The 16,809-nt window shown below is 37.5% G+C and overlaps 1 protein-coding gene and 1 long non-coding RNA gene across 2 annotated transcripts; both read left to right on the forward strand.

Annotated features, from left to right (window-relative positions):
* The first annotated feature begins 5,240 nt into the window (after positions 1-5,240).
* On the forward strand, positions 5,241-11,088 carry LOC122562037. Its single transcript, XR_006315192.1, has 3 exons — positions 5,241-5,321; positions 6,911-7,065; positions 11,005-11,088. It is a non-coding gene; the product is annotated as an uncharacterized LOC122562037 (long non-coding RNA).
* Positions 11,089-15,380: 4,292 nt separating this feature from the next.
* On the forward strand, positions 15,381-15,848 carry LOC122562343 (transmembrane protein 238-like). Its single transcript, XM_043715220.1, has one exon. It carries the CDS (start codon positions 15,381-15,383, stop codon positions 15,846-15,848), a length of 468 nt encoding a protein of 155 aa, XP_043571155.1.
* Positions 15,849-16,809: the final 961 nt, after the last annotated feature.

Here is a 16,809-nt window from a genome sequence, read left to right on the forward strand (position 1 = left end):
TCTTATTTGAGACAGGGAGAGAGAGAGCGAGAGAGATGACTGGTGGTGGGTTTAACCTGAGGGTCACCACGCCTCAGGTGAGAGTGGGATTGAGAAGTTGGGACTCTCATGATTACCTCGGCCAGTGCAGGAATTGAACCCAAGATGTTGGAGTCACTATACATCACAAACCAGCCATCCAGCAAACTGTGTCTCTATGTAGCACCTGAAAATATTTTGAGTTTTTTTGGAGAAAGAAAGTGTTAATTTATCTTTAAAAATTTGAAAAAGCCTATCCATTATAAAAGAACTTGCATCCACAGCAACTTGCATTTAAAAAGCACCTTCAATCCACCTGGATTCAGTGTGTTCATTTTTCCATGGTTCTTGAATTTGTTTTTAGATTTTTAGATATGTACAACTGATGTTCTAAACATCTGCCAATCTGACTCCCCAAATAGAAATTTAGTTATATTGACAATGTTCAGGACTGTCCTGATGGTCTGTGTAAATCACTGATCTCTTAACGCACCTTAAACTTTTAATAGTTCATTACTAATGAGGCTTACACCTTGTTCTAAGCTCTCCAGATCAGTTGTTTGCGCAATGACCCCACCCATCTGTCAGTGCCTGCATTTCTAGTTTGTAATGTGTGAGTTCACATTTTCAGGTTTCATTCAGTTTTGTACTTACACTTCTGTTTTGAAAATGAAACCATTGGAGAAATACCAAATATTTAGTGGATATGAAAAAAAATGTTAATTAGAGATCTAAATTGTCAAGATCAAAGCATGCTTGTAAAGATTTTGTAAAGAACGACTTTTTTTTTATTTGGTCAAGGGGCATGGATGTCATTGGCTTTGTTAGCATTTATTGCGCAATCCTAATTGAGCTGGAGAAGTGATAGTGAGCCTTGGTGAATGTCTGCCAACAGTAAGGTGTAGGTAGACCCACAGTGCTGTTAGGGAGGAATTTCCAGGTTTTTGACCGAACAACTGTAAAGGAGTAGCAATATATTTCTAAATCAGGTTGATGTGTGACTTGGAGTGGATTTTGTTAATAGTGGTATTCAACTGCAGCCCTTGTCTTTGTGGGCAGTAGAAGTTGTGAATCTGCGTGATCCTGTCGAAGGAGGTGTTTCTTTTTGTTCAACTAATTGCAGTGTTTGAAGCGAGTTCTCCCCATCAGAGTAAAGGCCAAAGTTATGATCAGAACAGACTGAAATCTATCAATGACAACCTATTAAAAAGACACATGGTCATCATCTGGGATATCAAACATCATAGTTCAAGAATAGAATTTGTATTAATTATACAAGGTTAGAATCATAGAGAATGCAGTTCAGCATCATTATCTATATATGGGATTATGCAGGACAACAATATGTGTACCCTTGGTAGGAGTGCAAACTTTGGCAGTCAAGTGCAGCCTTCTCAACCACAGCTCTAAGAGAGTGTGGGCTTTTAATTATCTCATTTTGTAAAAAAAATTCCCTGTCAAAGATTTGTAATTAATGAGACCTGCTTAGAAATAAGAAATTAGCCTAAATGTACATAGTTTTAAAAACCGTTATTAAAATATAATAATCATTTTACCCAGGTCTGCTTGACATTTCATGTTAAATTTCACAGCTTTCTGTGCTAACCATGAGTATTGCAATCATCTGATTAAAAATGACACTTCTGCAATAGTGAGTCTCGTGTACAGTGAAGTGGTAACCAATTCCCTAATTCTGCAGCATCTTCTAGAAGAATGCTAATGTGTATTGATTAGAACTTATTAGATGCAGTATTTTTTTTTTAAATTGCCAGACATAAAATTTCTATTATTAAATGACCAAAAACAGACACTGGATGTGTTATGCAAGAAATAGTAACTATCCTTGTTTGTATCGAAGAGTCTATATGGAATCTTAAACCAGCATTTCATAAACTTTATCCCTGTCCCTGAAATCATTCCAAACATTTTCCTTTAGGTTATAAGTTGTGCTATAACTGTTAACAGTTTTATTCTGTTGTTGATCTGCTTGTTTTGCTACTGTCACATATTGCATAGACTTTTGATGCTAAAATATTTGATTCATGATGGCAACATCACTTAGGATTATTGATTGTGATATAATCATTGCAAATTCACCATGTGCCAATCTAAACTCAATTACCATGAAATAATACTGTCAATGCTTATTACAGTATTTGACAATTTATCAAGCCCTGTGCCAAAAGCTTCTTTTCATCTGAGTGCTAATTTGTGATATTAAGGAAGAATTATTTTCATCACTGTGTTTGATATATCCTTCTTCATTGCCTAACATGATGACGTAAATCCTGTTAAAACACAGTATCACACTGCCTGTGTGTGACAAGAAGCAGAACTATTTCAGTTCATTCAATTACATAAAATGTCCAAGTCATTTGACCAACTGGCCAATACTCCACAGACGTTTCCTCCAAACCTGCTTCATTTAATTCTATCATCTTAACCATTTACATCTTTCTGCCTCATAAGTTTATACAGCGTCACCCTAAATATGACTCTCCTCAACTTCTACATTGTGGAAGTGAAATTAACCATCCCCTGGGTGAAGACATTGCTCCAGTTTGATTTGTTCATGACTATATTGCATTTGTCTTCCTCAGTTTAGTTCTCTCCACCAACTTTCCTACGTTTAATCTGCTAAACCTCTTCATAATCTTAAATACATTGATCATCTCAATTTTCTTTCCTGGTCAAGAGAGTCCCATCCTGATCTAACTTTCCTAATAAGTATAATGTTATTGTTTTGATACCATCATTATAAGTCTTCCATTTACCTACTCCTGTCCCTCTATTTTTTTTAAAATTGTCAGCAGATCTCTCAAGAGATCTACCTAAGGTTCTAGACAAGTTTAACATAACTCTTTTTTTCTGCTAGAAGTGTATAAAGTATATAGGATGTGACTGAGAGGCTTACAGCATTGGTGGATGTGAGAGAATGAGATAAAGCACATAAACAGTAAATTTAAGTCCTTATCTAGTTTACTGAGTGATAAGCAGCTTGGGAGATTGCAGATCTGGTGGATACAAGATGCCATTGAAAGATTCATTCACTGATTTTGATGATTTGGGTAGGATCGGTGATGTTTCTGTGACAATGCAGCCAGGTTCCCTGGGTTAGACTCCCAGAATTCACCTCGCTGACTACCTATTCCTATTCACCCCTGAAGGACGTCTGGGCCCCCTGCAGTAACATCAACTTTCTCCTCAACTTGACCTCCAGGACTATGGCTTCCAGTGCTGAAACAGAGAACTTGACAGCCCCCTCCCTGACCTGGTTCTTCACTGGCAATCTTTTCAGTCTTCTGCCTCCTTTCAAAGATGTTCACAAAAAATTTCACCAAGTTGTTGCAGTTTAATTGCACCATCCTTTTGAGAAGCAGGCTGCCTTTAGGTATTGCAGGGTACCAGTAAATCTTGCAGCTAAGCATGAATCTGGGTCTCCTGTTATTTGTGTAGACAGTGAGCAGAGTTTTACAAATTAAATGGCATAGCACAATCAGTGGTGAACATGCAACACAGATAATACATATTACCTGCATCACCTGGATCAGATTAATCTCACGTCTCAATTCCTGTACCCACAAATGAATGTAGTCAATTTTTTAGCCCAAGGAGTGATATTCCCTTTACGCTGCCCCAGCCGACAGCCGGTCCCAGGAGATAACTTCATAAAGAATCATTTTGACTTTTTCCCTTCCTAGCCATTTAGTTTCCTGATACCTTGAGTTCAGGCTTTCAGCTTAATGCAAAATTACAGGCATTTTCGCAGAGTAAACTCACAGCGTGAAGAAGTGGGTTACTACCAGCTGTATTCATTTCATGTTCAATCCTTATGACCTTTCATAGTCAGCCTTTCATCTTTTCACTATGACCTAGATTTAAAAGTGGGCTCCAGATATGAATGGACTGTGGCAGTCATCTCTTTCCAAAGTCACATTCCTGTTCTTTATATTGCAGACAGAATAATAAATCGTATCAAGATTAAATTTCCGGTCATTGATCAAAAAAGGCAAAGCTCTTATGAACCAACTCACTGAGCATTATTGAACTGTGAGATGAGTGGAATAAGACTAGCAAAGGTTACAATGTCATAGGCAAAATGTTTAAGTATATATTAATTCAAAGTGAGATTCACACACATTTATTAACTTCCTCTGCATTGTAATGCCCATGATATACTCGCTGACAACATTGCATTGAGATTATTTAACTGCTTCTCTGATCTCTTTTGTGTAAATATTATTCCCGGATCACATCAGCAGCCATTCATTAGAGACTGGATGTCTAATAGTAAATCTAACCTCCAGTTTTTATAACATAACTTTTCACAAAAAGAACTATATGCCAGCTTATAAAAATAGAACCCCCTAAAGCAAAAACTAAACTGTGTTGGAGCCATTTTTCATATTCATCTTCTGCCTCAGTAGAAATTGATGAGATGATTGCAGCTCCCTGCAGTTCTTATTTGCTTCATCCAGGCTTGAATTCAAAGTTTTTTTTTCAACTGTGTTTGTATAATGTAATTTAGTTAAACAAACTTGCCAGGCTGTGCCTATTGATTTGTTTATCCATTATGTTTTGAAAAGCTGCTCAGTTCACTTGTTCCTGTTTTGAGGAGGGTTATTTTAGCATCCTATTCGAATGACACTGCCAGTGAGCATTGATGCTGGTATACTTTATAAATCTATATTTCTGCTTTTAAATGTTTGAAAAATTTCTAGACATTTGGAAATATATCAACAGGAGGAACTTATATCAAAGGAATATGGTACACCTGAATTAAAGTCACAGTCAGACATTTAATGAATTTTTGGGTTCGGTGATCATTAAAACAATGAAAATAGCTTAATTTTTGCTTCTGCCAATTTAGTTAGTGCTTATTTTCAATAATGTATTTATTTGTTTAAACACAGATAAGTTGGCACCCATTCAGATCCAGTGATGAAGACAAGTTCAACTGAGAACATTGATCTGGGCATGCGATTATGCTCTGAGTCCAAAGATCTGCTGACCAACCATACAGAAAGCACCTACTACAGCAGTTCCAGAAGTGTATCCATTTGGACATCAGAGCCACGGACTGCCTGGGAAACCTATCACAAACCTATTATTGTCATGTCAGTTGGAGGGGCTTTTTTCTTTTTGGGGTCCATAATGACTGGTTTGTATTTTGGGCAGATCACAAAGAAAACATGCAACGTGCTGGGGCCTGCTTTTCTCTCCATTGGGATGATGTTTCTCATATTTGGATTAGTCTGGCTCCCTATCCTCAAAGAAAAACAAAGAAAAAAGTCTATGTCAAGGTATTTAAGGAACCACAAACCACCATCATTCTTTAACTTGTGAGATAGAACTACACTACAGAGAAGCTGATTGTTAAACTGACTGTTTCTATGAGTGGATTTCTCACTGTAATTCATGTTTACTTGGGCTTGTGGAAGTTAAAAGGAGATGTATGAAAAGCTCTCCTCATTTATTCCTTAGCATCAGTGAAACTGGTGAGAGAGAGAGAAAGAAAGACATGCATTTGTGATGCACCTTTTATGAACCAAGGATATCCCAAAGTGCATTCTCGCCAACAATTACTTTTTAATGGAAGAGTAGATACTGTGAAAGATCTGGAATAAAGTCACAATGTAACATTTAATGAATTTCATTAGCTTGATGATCATTGAAGAAAATGAATTACTTTTTTCAATGGTGTATTTTTTGTCAACATTTCTACCTGATGGAATTTTATCAAATAATTTAATTTTATGGCTTCTCAGAGCTACCCAGTTCCGAGCATTACGCTGTTTTAAGCAACAGACTAATGAATGCATCAGCCAATCTAACAAGCTGTCCAGTATGTCGCAAACCATTTCTGAAGTCATGAAATTAACTGTGTCAGTAAAACGTTATCAATTGTGATGTAAAGTTATTTGTAAGTACTGTCATGGATATAAACCAATGAATCAACAGGAGGCATGATAGAAAATATGCATGTTTTCATGTGGTGCATAATTTTGGGTGTCTTTGCAAGAGAGTAAAACATGCATCAAGCTAAATATTGCACTTAATCACTAATTATCTGCCTTGCTGCACTGGAAATTATTTGCGCACAGTAAAGTGTTAACCCTTACTTTAAATACTTGCAGTACAATTTGTTTGTCCAAGCATATTTCAAGTTGACTTGTTATATTGAGTGGATTTTTAATGAGATTTGTAAATGATCGTGTTTGGTGTAGCAGCTACTGTTAAAAATTGACAGTGTAATTCTCTTAGTTTTCAAATAGAAAAATTATTGAACATTGCACAAGACTACCTTAATGTTAATCTCTAACAAATCACAAACAGATCCATATGAGGCATCTTCCAACAATAAAATTCATTTATATATTGCCTCTAACATAAAAATATATTCTACAGTATTTCACGGATCCATTGTCAGATAAATTTCACAAAAATCATCACGATCTTTCACTTCTTATATGAAAATAGATACAACTCAAATGCATTTCTTTGTCCTGAAATTCAATAACACTTAACTAAGAAATAAAAAGTTAATTAAAAATAATTGAAAGTAGAATTAAATTGACCAACTTAGTCCATCTTTCTGTTTAAACACGGTGTAAGTTTGAATTTGTAATTTCGTCTGTGATTTCCACAGGTACTTTTAGGAATTCTTTCATTTGGAAGGAATTAACAAACTGTTTTGAATAAATGTAAGCAAGTTGAGAGGAATATTTAAACGGTTCTGGATATTTTTTGCCAATTATTCACTTTTAGTTTTATTGTATAACACACCCATGCGTCAGCTAAGAATCTAAGCAGGATGCCGATGCAAGGGCCAGTGGGCAAAAAGTGTGCATCACCTGGAATAACACTCACTCTCTATCATTTTTCATCTTAGGATCTAAAACCTGCTGCAGATTTTACCTTCTCTCTCCATCACAAGGCAATCAATATCTACCCACAGCATCACCGCATTGAAATAGTGAGCAGAAATTGAGAACTTACAACATGAAAAACTGAAATCAGGAGTCTACACCTTATTGCCCTGGAACGGTTTGTGCTGAGATATTAATCTACCTTTCCGTCAATGTCAGAAGAACATCTTTTTCTTTTAACTTTTTCTAGTGATTTTACCTGTAGCCACTCAGGAGCAATATGACTTCAATAAAAACTAAAAAAAAATTTGCTGATGCTGAAAGTCAAAAATGAAAACAATGTGCTGGAGAAACTCAGCAGGTCGTACCAGACTTAAAATGTTAACTCTGTTTCTCTGTCCACAGATGCTGCTGAGTTTCTCTGGCATTTGTTTTTGCATTAATATTAGGTTTCCATAGAAAACCAAGACTCATTTTACATTATATTCTTGAATCTAAACATAGAAATGTAATTAGCGATTTTTGAGAAGATTTGTAGCTCAGGTTGATAAATATATGAGTTCACTGAGCCTGAAGGTTTGTTTTCAGATGTTTCATTACTGTACTAGGTAATATCATCAGTGAGAGTTTCTGGTGAAGCGTAGGTGGCATGTCCCACCTTTCTATTGGTCTTGGTTTCTTAAGGTGGGTGATGCCATTTCTTTTTTTTTCAAAGGAAGATACATAGGATCTAAATCGATGCCATTCTAACCAGAACTCCATCAATAAACACATCAATTTAGATCATATCGACCTGTCCTTGAAAAGAAGAACCAAAAATGACATCACTCACCTTAAGAAACAAAGACCTATAAATAGAGAGGCGGGACATACCACCAGCGCTTCACCGGAGAATCTCCCTGATGATGTTACCTAGTATGGTGATGAAACATCTGAAAACAAATCCTCCAGCTCAATGAGCTAACCTACATACTTATAGAAATGTAGTTCCTATAAGCAATACAATTATCTTATAGTTTTGGTACTGAATTGTTTCTTAAGCTACTTTCATACATAAATTCCTGCCTGAAATGTAGAGCTTGATTGCATTCTGAGTATCGTAAAAGTAGGTCTGTATCAACAATGAGGCTCCTGCACAGTGTTTCTAGTGTAATCATCTGCTTTTAGTGCCAGGTGTTTTATTCCCTGTGTGAGAGCCATCGGAAAACTTACTTGCAGGCCATTAGTTTAGATTTTTTGTTAATGGATTGATCTAATTGATCCCAGTCAAGATGTAATGGCACACTATAATATGCGGTAAGACCTGGAAAATATCCAGGTTTGGACTGATAAGTGGCGAGAAACCAATCGTGCCACACAAGTGCCTGACAATGACTATTTTCAAAATGAGAGAATCTAACCTCTCCCCTTGACACTCAATTCCCATCACTGAATTCACTCATCGTCAACTTTCTGCTGGCTGACCATTAATGAAAAACTGAACTGGCTATATAAATACTGCAGCTACAAAAGCAGATAAAAGACTTGGAATTCTGCAATGAATAATTCACCTACTGTATTCCCAATACTACTTCAAGGCACAAGTCAAACATGAAGGAATACTCTCCACTTGCCTGGATGGGCATGGCTCCAATGACACTCCAGTAATATAGTGTCATCTAGGACAAAGCAACTGAAGTGATTGGCACCTCATCCATCACTTGCAACACACATGTCCTTCACCAACAATGCACCCTGGCAGCAGTGTTTAACACCTAGCACTACAACAACTTACTAAGACTCCTTGGACAGCATTTTCCAAACCTATGATCTCTACCACCACGATGGAAAAGTTCTGCAAATACTTGGGAATAGCACCACCTGTAAGTTCCATTGCAGGTCACTCATCATCCTGACTTGAAACCATATCATCATTTCTTCATTGTCGTTGGACCAAAGTCCGAGGCCTTCATTCTTTACAGCACTGCCCAACAGGTATAGACCCAAGGACTGAGCAGTTCAAGAAGGAGCTCACCACCACGTTCTCAAATGGAGTTAGGAATGCGCAATAAATATGGCCTAATCAGTGATACCCACATCCCATGAACAAATAAAAATAAAAAATGGATCTCACCACAGACTCAGGAAAACCAAAATAAAGCCAGAATACCACTATTGATCTTAATCCAATTACCCATCAATGAAAAATGTACCAATACAGTTAAATCTGCAGTAAAATAGCATCCGAACATTTACTGTCTAAGCAAATAATTGGAGACTGCTCATGTGAGACGTACTAGAAAGAGTCCGTTGTCTGTACAATGCTACCAAAATATAAATTAATAGCTTCAGATGAGACGAAGGGAAACAAAGCAGCAAGAAAGATTACTTTGAAGTATGAACAGAATTAACTGGAGCAAATGCAAGGCCCAATTAATGTATTAAGTGAATTATATCTGTAGCCACTATTCCTCAGTCAGCAATGCCCATATTACAACAAAACCTTGAGTTTGGGGCTGCAAAAGATATAGCAAGACATTTCCCACTGAGATGGAGGGGATGACAGTGGTAGGCTCACTCTATAACGCTCTTGTGTATCTCTTTACCATTTGTTATGGAATAGAATTCAGGATTACAAAAATACTTTCTGTCCCCTAGGATGAAATAATATATAATACATGGAAACCACAGAACCAGAAGATAGCAAAATTGAAAAAAAAGGAAACTAACATTAAACTCCATAAGAAACGATACAGTGGGTAATTTATCTTAGTAGAGAAATGACAAAGTAACTGAACAGCTTATGACTCAATCCATACACATTATAAGGGAATATGACCAAATATTACATGCTGTGGCAATTAAGACTTTTTTTTTTTAAATTGTTTCCTGGCTATAAAGCAAATTTGTTGAAATCTGTGACTCATCAGGACAAGTGTATAAATAGTCTTAGCTCTCAGATGGAACTTCCTGCAAACATTTGGTTGTTTAATAAATTTCAGAAAGAACTCAATTTTTTCAAATGGGCTATTAAATATTGACTTAGTACAAAGGAAATATACTTGACTTTCTTTTCATTTCCATTAGAATTGTAAAATATTTATGTGTGCAATAGAATAGTGCACATTGCTTTAAAGTTTCATTTTTGAAGGTGATTGAAGACAGTATATATAGAATAAGCTTACAGAGCATCATGTTTGAGAATACAGATCCAATGTGGTGTTACATAACCAAAGGTTAAGTACTATACATGTACTACCCCCAATCATAAATTTCTTTCATAATACCGATGTTACATTTTAGCTTGAATTGTCTCCTAGAAAAGACATCAATATCACATTAAGGTAAATTGGTTATGTGAATCAGCAGGCAGTCTGTACAGATCCCAAATGGATGGATAGCATTGATGAAGTATGCACATAAAGTACTGTGGAAGTTTCATGTAGCATTGTGCCATAGTTATATTTGATAAAGTACAGACATTCAAAAGGAACTAATGACAGACTCTGCATACTTGATAGATTACAATGCCTGAGGCCGAATACTAAGGACATCATTGTACGCTCAGTTTCAGCTCCATAATTTGAGACAGTTTAGTTCTTGCAAAGCACCATCTATTTCAATTATAATTTATATTGTGCTTTTCATCCAAATCACTTACTGATAATCTAACTTGAGTTGCAGTAGATGATGACTGAGTGATGTCTAGAGGTTGGTTTACTAATGTATTTTCATAGAAATTAGGAACAGGGCTAGGCCATTTGGTCCTTCAAGCCTGCTTCTCTTTCAGTACAGCCATGGTTGACTATCCAACTGTACCTGCTTGCTCCTTATTCTCCTTGCTCCTTTAGCCCTAAGTACTATATCAAGCTATTGTATCATGCCAAAGCATGAATGATCACCTAATTGATGGATTTGTCAACAAACTGCACCAAGAGTCCAGGAAGTCCTTTGCATCATCACACAATTTGGGTCACTACAACAGACACTCCAAATGCTAAGGTACTGAATAGTACTGACAGATGCCTAGCCTTTCCATTGTATGTAGAAAGTTGAAAGAGAAACAAAAATATATTAAACAACTTGCACCATTTTCCTTGTTGTACCAACAATCTTGTGTTTCACTTAATCCAAACAGATGCTGGCATTAATTGGACAGCATGATTTCGGATAAGTCATCATTCTGATCTCATCCAGATATCATGGAGAAACCTAAGGCAGTATACTGGAAGAAATCACAGCAACTTGAAACATTCCACATGGCTGTGGGTAAATCCAATCTGTAGAATACAACTTGTATTGAGTAGTATAAAACTCACTTCCCCTGATGATCACTGTACAAACGAGTCATACGGTGAAATCACGTTGGCAGATTATTATTATCAACCTGGGAATAAAACAATCATTCCATGGAGCCCAGTTAATTTAACCTGTTGTGTATTTATGTAAACTTATTCCCCCCAAATTAGTTTGTAACCTTCATAATATAGGAATGTTAATATTTGGCTTGATTTGTCTCTGGAAAAAGATGATCAATATCACAGCAAATGGGCTGTCCAGTTCAGCAATCAGGGCTGTATGACTGTTTGATTTTGGTGACTCCCATTTATAGCAAATACAGACTGAGCAAGCTGAAATTGTGCCTGGCAAAATTTGCCTGTGTATTTTCTGTTCAAACCATTTGGTGTGGAACAGTATTAACTAGCAGCAGTCAGATGGGAAGCAATGGCCCTATGGTATTACTGCTAGAATATTTAATGGAAAATTCAGCTAATGCTCTGGGGACCTGGCTTCAAATCCTGCCATGGTAGAATTTGAATTTAAAAAAAAACACAATTAAGAATTTACCAGTGACATGAAAATATTGTCAATTGTCAAGAAAAATCCATGCGGCTCACCAATATTCTTCGGGGAGGGAAATCGGTCATCCTTACCTGGTCTGGCCTACATGTGACACTAGATCCACAGCAATGCGATTAACCCTCATATTGTCTGAAATGGTCTAGCAAGCCATTCAGTTCAAGGATGTAAATGCTAGCCAGCTTGTGATGCCAACATCCCATAACTGATTTTTTTTCTTTTAAATTCAAGTGACATATTGTCAGCTGAATCATACCATAACAAACAGAGGGGTTTCCTGTCAAAACAAATTCAAAAGTAATTTCCCCACGCAGATTTTTTTAAAAAATATGTTGTGGGATGAGTGCTACTTGTTATATTTGGGACAATACTTTAAAAAGTAGCATTGACATTGATTCTGGAGTTTGGATGATAATTTGCACAATCCATTGGGGGCAGACTTTTAACCTACTCTCATTAGTTCAATACTTTAACATTTGTTCTATTTTTTTCAAAACCTTTGCTTCAACAATGATTTCAAACTAGAGACTTCCAAAAATCAAGCTTGATGCTTCCAAATCATTACCTGATGTTTTAGCCAAATGTTAGCCCTGTTCGGAGTGTTCCATGTCCTTTTAGCACATCAACCTTTTAAAGTAGAATTAAAATTGAAGAAAATTGCTGTCTGATGTGTCCATATGCTGCTACAATTTTCAAATGCACTCACTGACCATTTGTGGTGATTGCTTTCGAACTGTTGCAAATGGACAGCATTGCAAGAAGAATTGGGGTCCTGTAAGGATTTGTGTGAGGGTCTCAATTACTCACTGATTTATTAATAAATTGGATAATGGCATGAAAAGTTTTTTATCCAAATTTGCTGATGTCTCAATATTTGGCAGCCTTGCAGCCATTATAGATGATAGCATAAAATTGCAAAGGGATAGTGATAGACAAAGTGGATGGACAAAACTGTGACAGATGGATTTCAATATAAGTGAAATTGTCAATTTTGGATTCAAAACGGATAGATAAAGGTTCTTTCCAGATAATATGCAGTTAAATACGATGGAAAGCGTCTTGGGGATACAGGTGCATAGATCTTTAAAATGCCACATAAGTGCAGAAAATAATCAAGGCGGCTAATGGAATGCTGGTCTTTATGTCTAGAGGACTGGAGCATAAAGATGCTACAGTTATACAAAACCCTGATCACACCAGACTTGGAGTATTCTGAGCAGATCTGGGCACTAACCCTTAGGAAGGATTCATTGGCCTTGAAAGGGGTACAATATTTAAGTTTATAAGAATGATACCTGGACTTCAGAAGTTATTAGGAGAGATTATACAAATTAGGCTTCCTGTAGAATTTAGAAGATTAAGGAGTGATCTGATCAAATTCTTCAAGATAAAAACAGGAAAGGACAAGGTTGATAAAGATAAACTATTTGTTGATTGGAGATTCTCCAACTACAGAGCTTTGAGTAAAAATTAGAGCCAGACCATTTAGAAGAAATATTAGGAAGCACTTTTTAACACAAAGGGTCATAGAGGCATGAAACTTTCTTCCACAAACAGCAGTGAATGCTAGATCAATTAGAATCATAGAGTCATAGAACGGTACAGCACAGAAACAGGCCCTTCAGTCCAAATTGTCCATGCCAACCAGATATCATACATTAATCTAGTCCCATTTAACAGCATTTGGCCCATATCCCTTTAAACCCTTCCTATTCACGTACTGTACCTATCCAGATATCTTTTAAATGGTGTAACTCTACCAGCCTCCACAACCTCCTCCAGCAGATTATTCCATACACAGACCACCCTCTGCGTGAAAACATTGCCCCTTAGGTCCCTTTTAAATATGTCCTCTCTCACTTTAAACCTATGCCCTCTAGTTTTGGACTCCCTTACTGTGAGAAAAAGGCCTTGGCTATTTACCCTATCCATGCTTCCCATGATTTTATAAACCTCTATAAGGTCGCTCCTCAGCCTCTGACAGTCCAGGGAAAATAATCCCAACCAATTCAGCCTCTGCCTGTAGTTCAAACCCACCAAACCTAGCAACATCCTTTATAAACCTTTTCAAGTTTAACAATATCCTTTCTATTGCAGGGAGACCAAAATTGAACACAGTATTCCAAAAGTGGCCTAATCAATGTCCTATACAACCACAACATCCCCTCCTAATTCAATGCACTGACCAACAAAGGCAAGCATACTAAACACCTTCTTCACTATCTGGTCTACCTGCGACTCCACTTTCAAGGAACTCTTTGCTCAGTGATGCTCCCCAGAACCTTATCACTAAGTGTATAAGTCCTGCCATGATTTGCCTTTCCAAAATGCAGCACCTCGCGTTTACCTAAATTAAACTCCATCTGCCACCCCACGGCCCATCAGCCCATCTGATCAAGATCCTGTTGATTGTTAACTTTAATTCTGAGACAGATTTTTGCTATTAGGCAAAGGCATTAGGGAATATGGATCAGAGGTAGTTACATGCAGTTAAGTCACAAATCAGCTAACGAGCTCATTCAATGGTGGAACAGGCTTGAGGGTCTGAATGGCCTACACTTTTCCTATAAGAAAAATCCATGGGGATATTATAATTTAGCTGTTGCTTTTAGCTTTTGACAGAAAGCATTCCCCAAGCCATCAAGAGTTCCTATTCTCTTTCTTTGTCGATGTTTGGGCCAAGACTAGACTGTTTACAACATTGCCGTAATGTTGGCCCCTTGGAAGGGTATCTACCTGGATATATGCCCCATCACTAGGATCACCTCTATAAAATCACTCAACTCTTCCACTACATCAGCTCACTTGTTGCTGGAGCTTTGATCCAATCCTAAACTTAACATCAATTGCAAAATATTCCTGGCTGGGCAGGAATTTAAGGCAATCCAAATCACAGCTGCCTTTATCCTCACTCTCATCTGGTCTGGTTCGTTAACCATTACCACTGTGCTCCCTGACCTACATCAACTGTGCATTCAGTAACCTCTCTGCTTTAAAAGTCTGATCCATGTTTTCAAATCTCTCCCATCTCCTGTTTCCTCTCGCCCTAATATCATCCAAGATATTGGTATTCCTCCAATTCTCACTTCCTTAGGACTGGGTATTTTAATCAGTCTCCAGCTACCTGGAACATAAAGTGGAGAATTCTCTCTTTTAAGATATTCCTGAAAACCAACTTCTGGAATAAGCTATGCCTCATTTTGAATTGGTGTGAATTCAGTTTGTTAAAGACATGTGAAGCAAGTTTGGGGATTTAAGGATTGATTTAATTTTTGGATTGATAGTGATCTTGGTGTGGATGCATTTTCTATAAATGTTCACACTACACAAACAGACTAACCTACTAAGTCATTTTAACACCCCCACAAAAATGAAATGGTCAAAAGAACTGTTTCAGACTTATTATCAAGAAACTGCTGCTCCAGTGAAGTTTTATGTATTTCAGTTTGAAACCATCATTTAAAAAATAAATTTCTCAAAGTATTATCTTTAATTTTGAAAACATTTAGCCCACGTCTCCCTAACCAAATAAGACAGGATTTACGTCACGGGAAGCCACTATACCCAGCACAAACAGTTAATGGGACAATTTGCACTTCTCCCAAATTTGTTTTGGAAAGGGTGTGAATGTAGCTGGGCTGCAGGCAAAAGGCGATGGTGCTGAAAGGTATTGGAAGGTGTCCTGCTTTCTTCTGGATGGCCATTAGCTTGGACGTGGGAGGGCTTTCCTTACTTTTAGTTGGCATTTTTGCTAATGTGCAGGTGGGTGGTAGGGGCTTTGGGGACTGTCTCGTTTACAGCGGCTCGATCATCGTCTTCTTCAGCTTGGTCTGGTGGCTCTTCTGGTGCACGGGCAACATCGAGCTCCCTCCGGAGGAACTGGAGAACGCCAAGAGCTTGGCCCAGTTGACCAGAGGGTTTTCCGAGAGGTTGCCCGTGAAAAGTAAGGACTCGCCGCGGGAGGTGGACGCTACGGCCATCCGCTGGGACACGGTGCAGCGGTTCAGTGAAACAGCGCCTCCCCAGACACAGCAGCCCAGATATGTTGAACTCAGCAATGTGAGGTACCCCCAGTATATACTGACCAGCAGAGTACAGCAACAAGGAGAGCGACTAGTCTAAACGGCGAGATCCACTGAGTTTGCAGGTAGAGTTATTACCACACTTATTTATCTAACAAAATCGGCAGTGAAACTACACCGTGTTTCATAATTGCAACCTATGACTTGACCTGGTTGGAGAATGAGCTTTGGACTCCCTTAATGGGGAATTCGCTAAATTTAAATATTCGAGCTTCACAATTAACAGGACATCCGCTAGGAGGTGGCTCATCTGTGGGAAGTAGTCTTTCAACCTATTTTTTGAGCCGAGTCTACTCTTCATTCATGAAACGAATAAGCAATTAGTAGAAGTCGAAACTTTGTGTCTCTTAGGTCAAGTGTTCTTAAGGGGAGACTTGCAGAGTTAATGGGCTCAACTGGAATTAGGATCAGCAATTAAAGGGGTTGTTAGCCTTTGCACACTGGTAATTAGAAGTTAAATTTCAGTTTCATTCAAGTAGACCCTGCTGGTTACTTCACTCTCGTCTGGTTGGGTTCACCAGAACTGAATCTGATGGAAGCTTGGAAGGATTGCTATTATAAAATAGGTTGGTCATATTGGGACCACAACCAATGTGGGCTTGTCTGATGGCCATTTGATAAGCTTTATTCATTCAAATCTAGTCCATTCCAGAAATCACAAAAAAGATTTTTTTTTTAAAAAGTTTAAATAAAATCTTCTGAAACAATTAAGTTTTGAGTTAAATGTTGTAGACTGTACTGATAATAGTTGAATTCTGCGTTTTGTGAATGCTTGGTCTAATATTGAGCTGCAGAGTAAGTAATCAAGAACCTCTGATTTGGCAATCTTCTCTAATATATTCTCTCTTTTTCAAGTAATTAAATAGTTTCCAAAAGGAAATAAAGGCAAGTGTAGTTACATAGGGCTTTTCACAACTAAAGGACATTTTCAAGAATTTCAGTCTTTGATCTCAAAACATTAACTCTATTTCTCTCTCCTCAGATGCTGCCAGACCTGTTGT

The sequence above is a fragment of the Chiloscyllium plagiosum genome, chromosome 24 (assembly GCF_004010195.1).
Source record: "Chiloscyllium plagiosum isolate BGI_BamShark_2017 chromosome 24, ASM401019v2, whole genome shotgun sequence".
NCBI classification, from domain to species: domain Eukaryota; kingdom Metazoa; phylum Chordata; class Chondrichthyes; order Orectolobiformes; family Hemiscylliidae; genus Chiloscyllium; species Chiloscyllium plagiosum.

Coding starts and splice junctions, on each gene's coding strand:
- LOC122562343 (XM_043715220.1), top strand. CDS start 15,381: ATGGTGCTGAAAGGTATTGGAAGGTGTCCTGCTTTCTTCTGGATGGCC.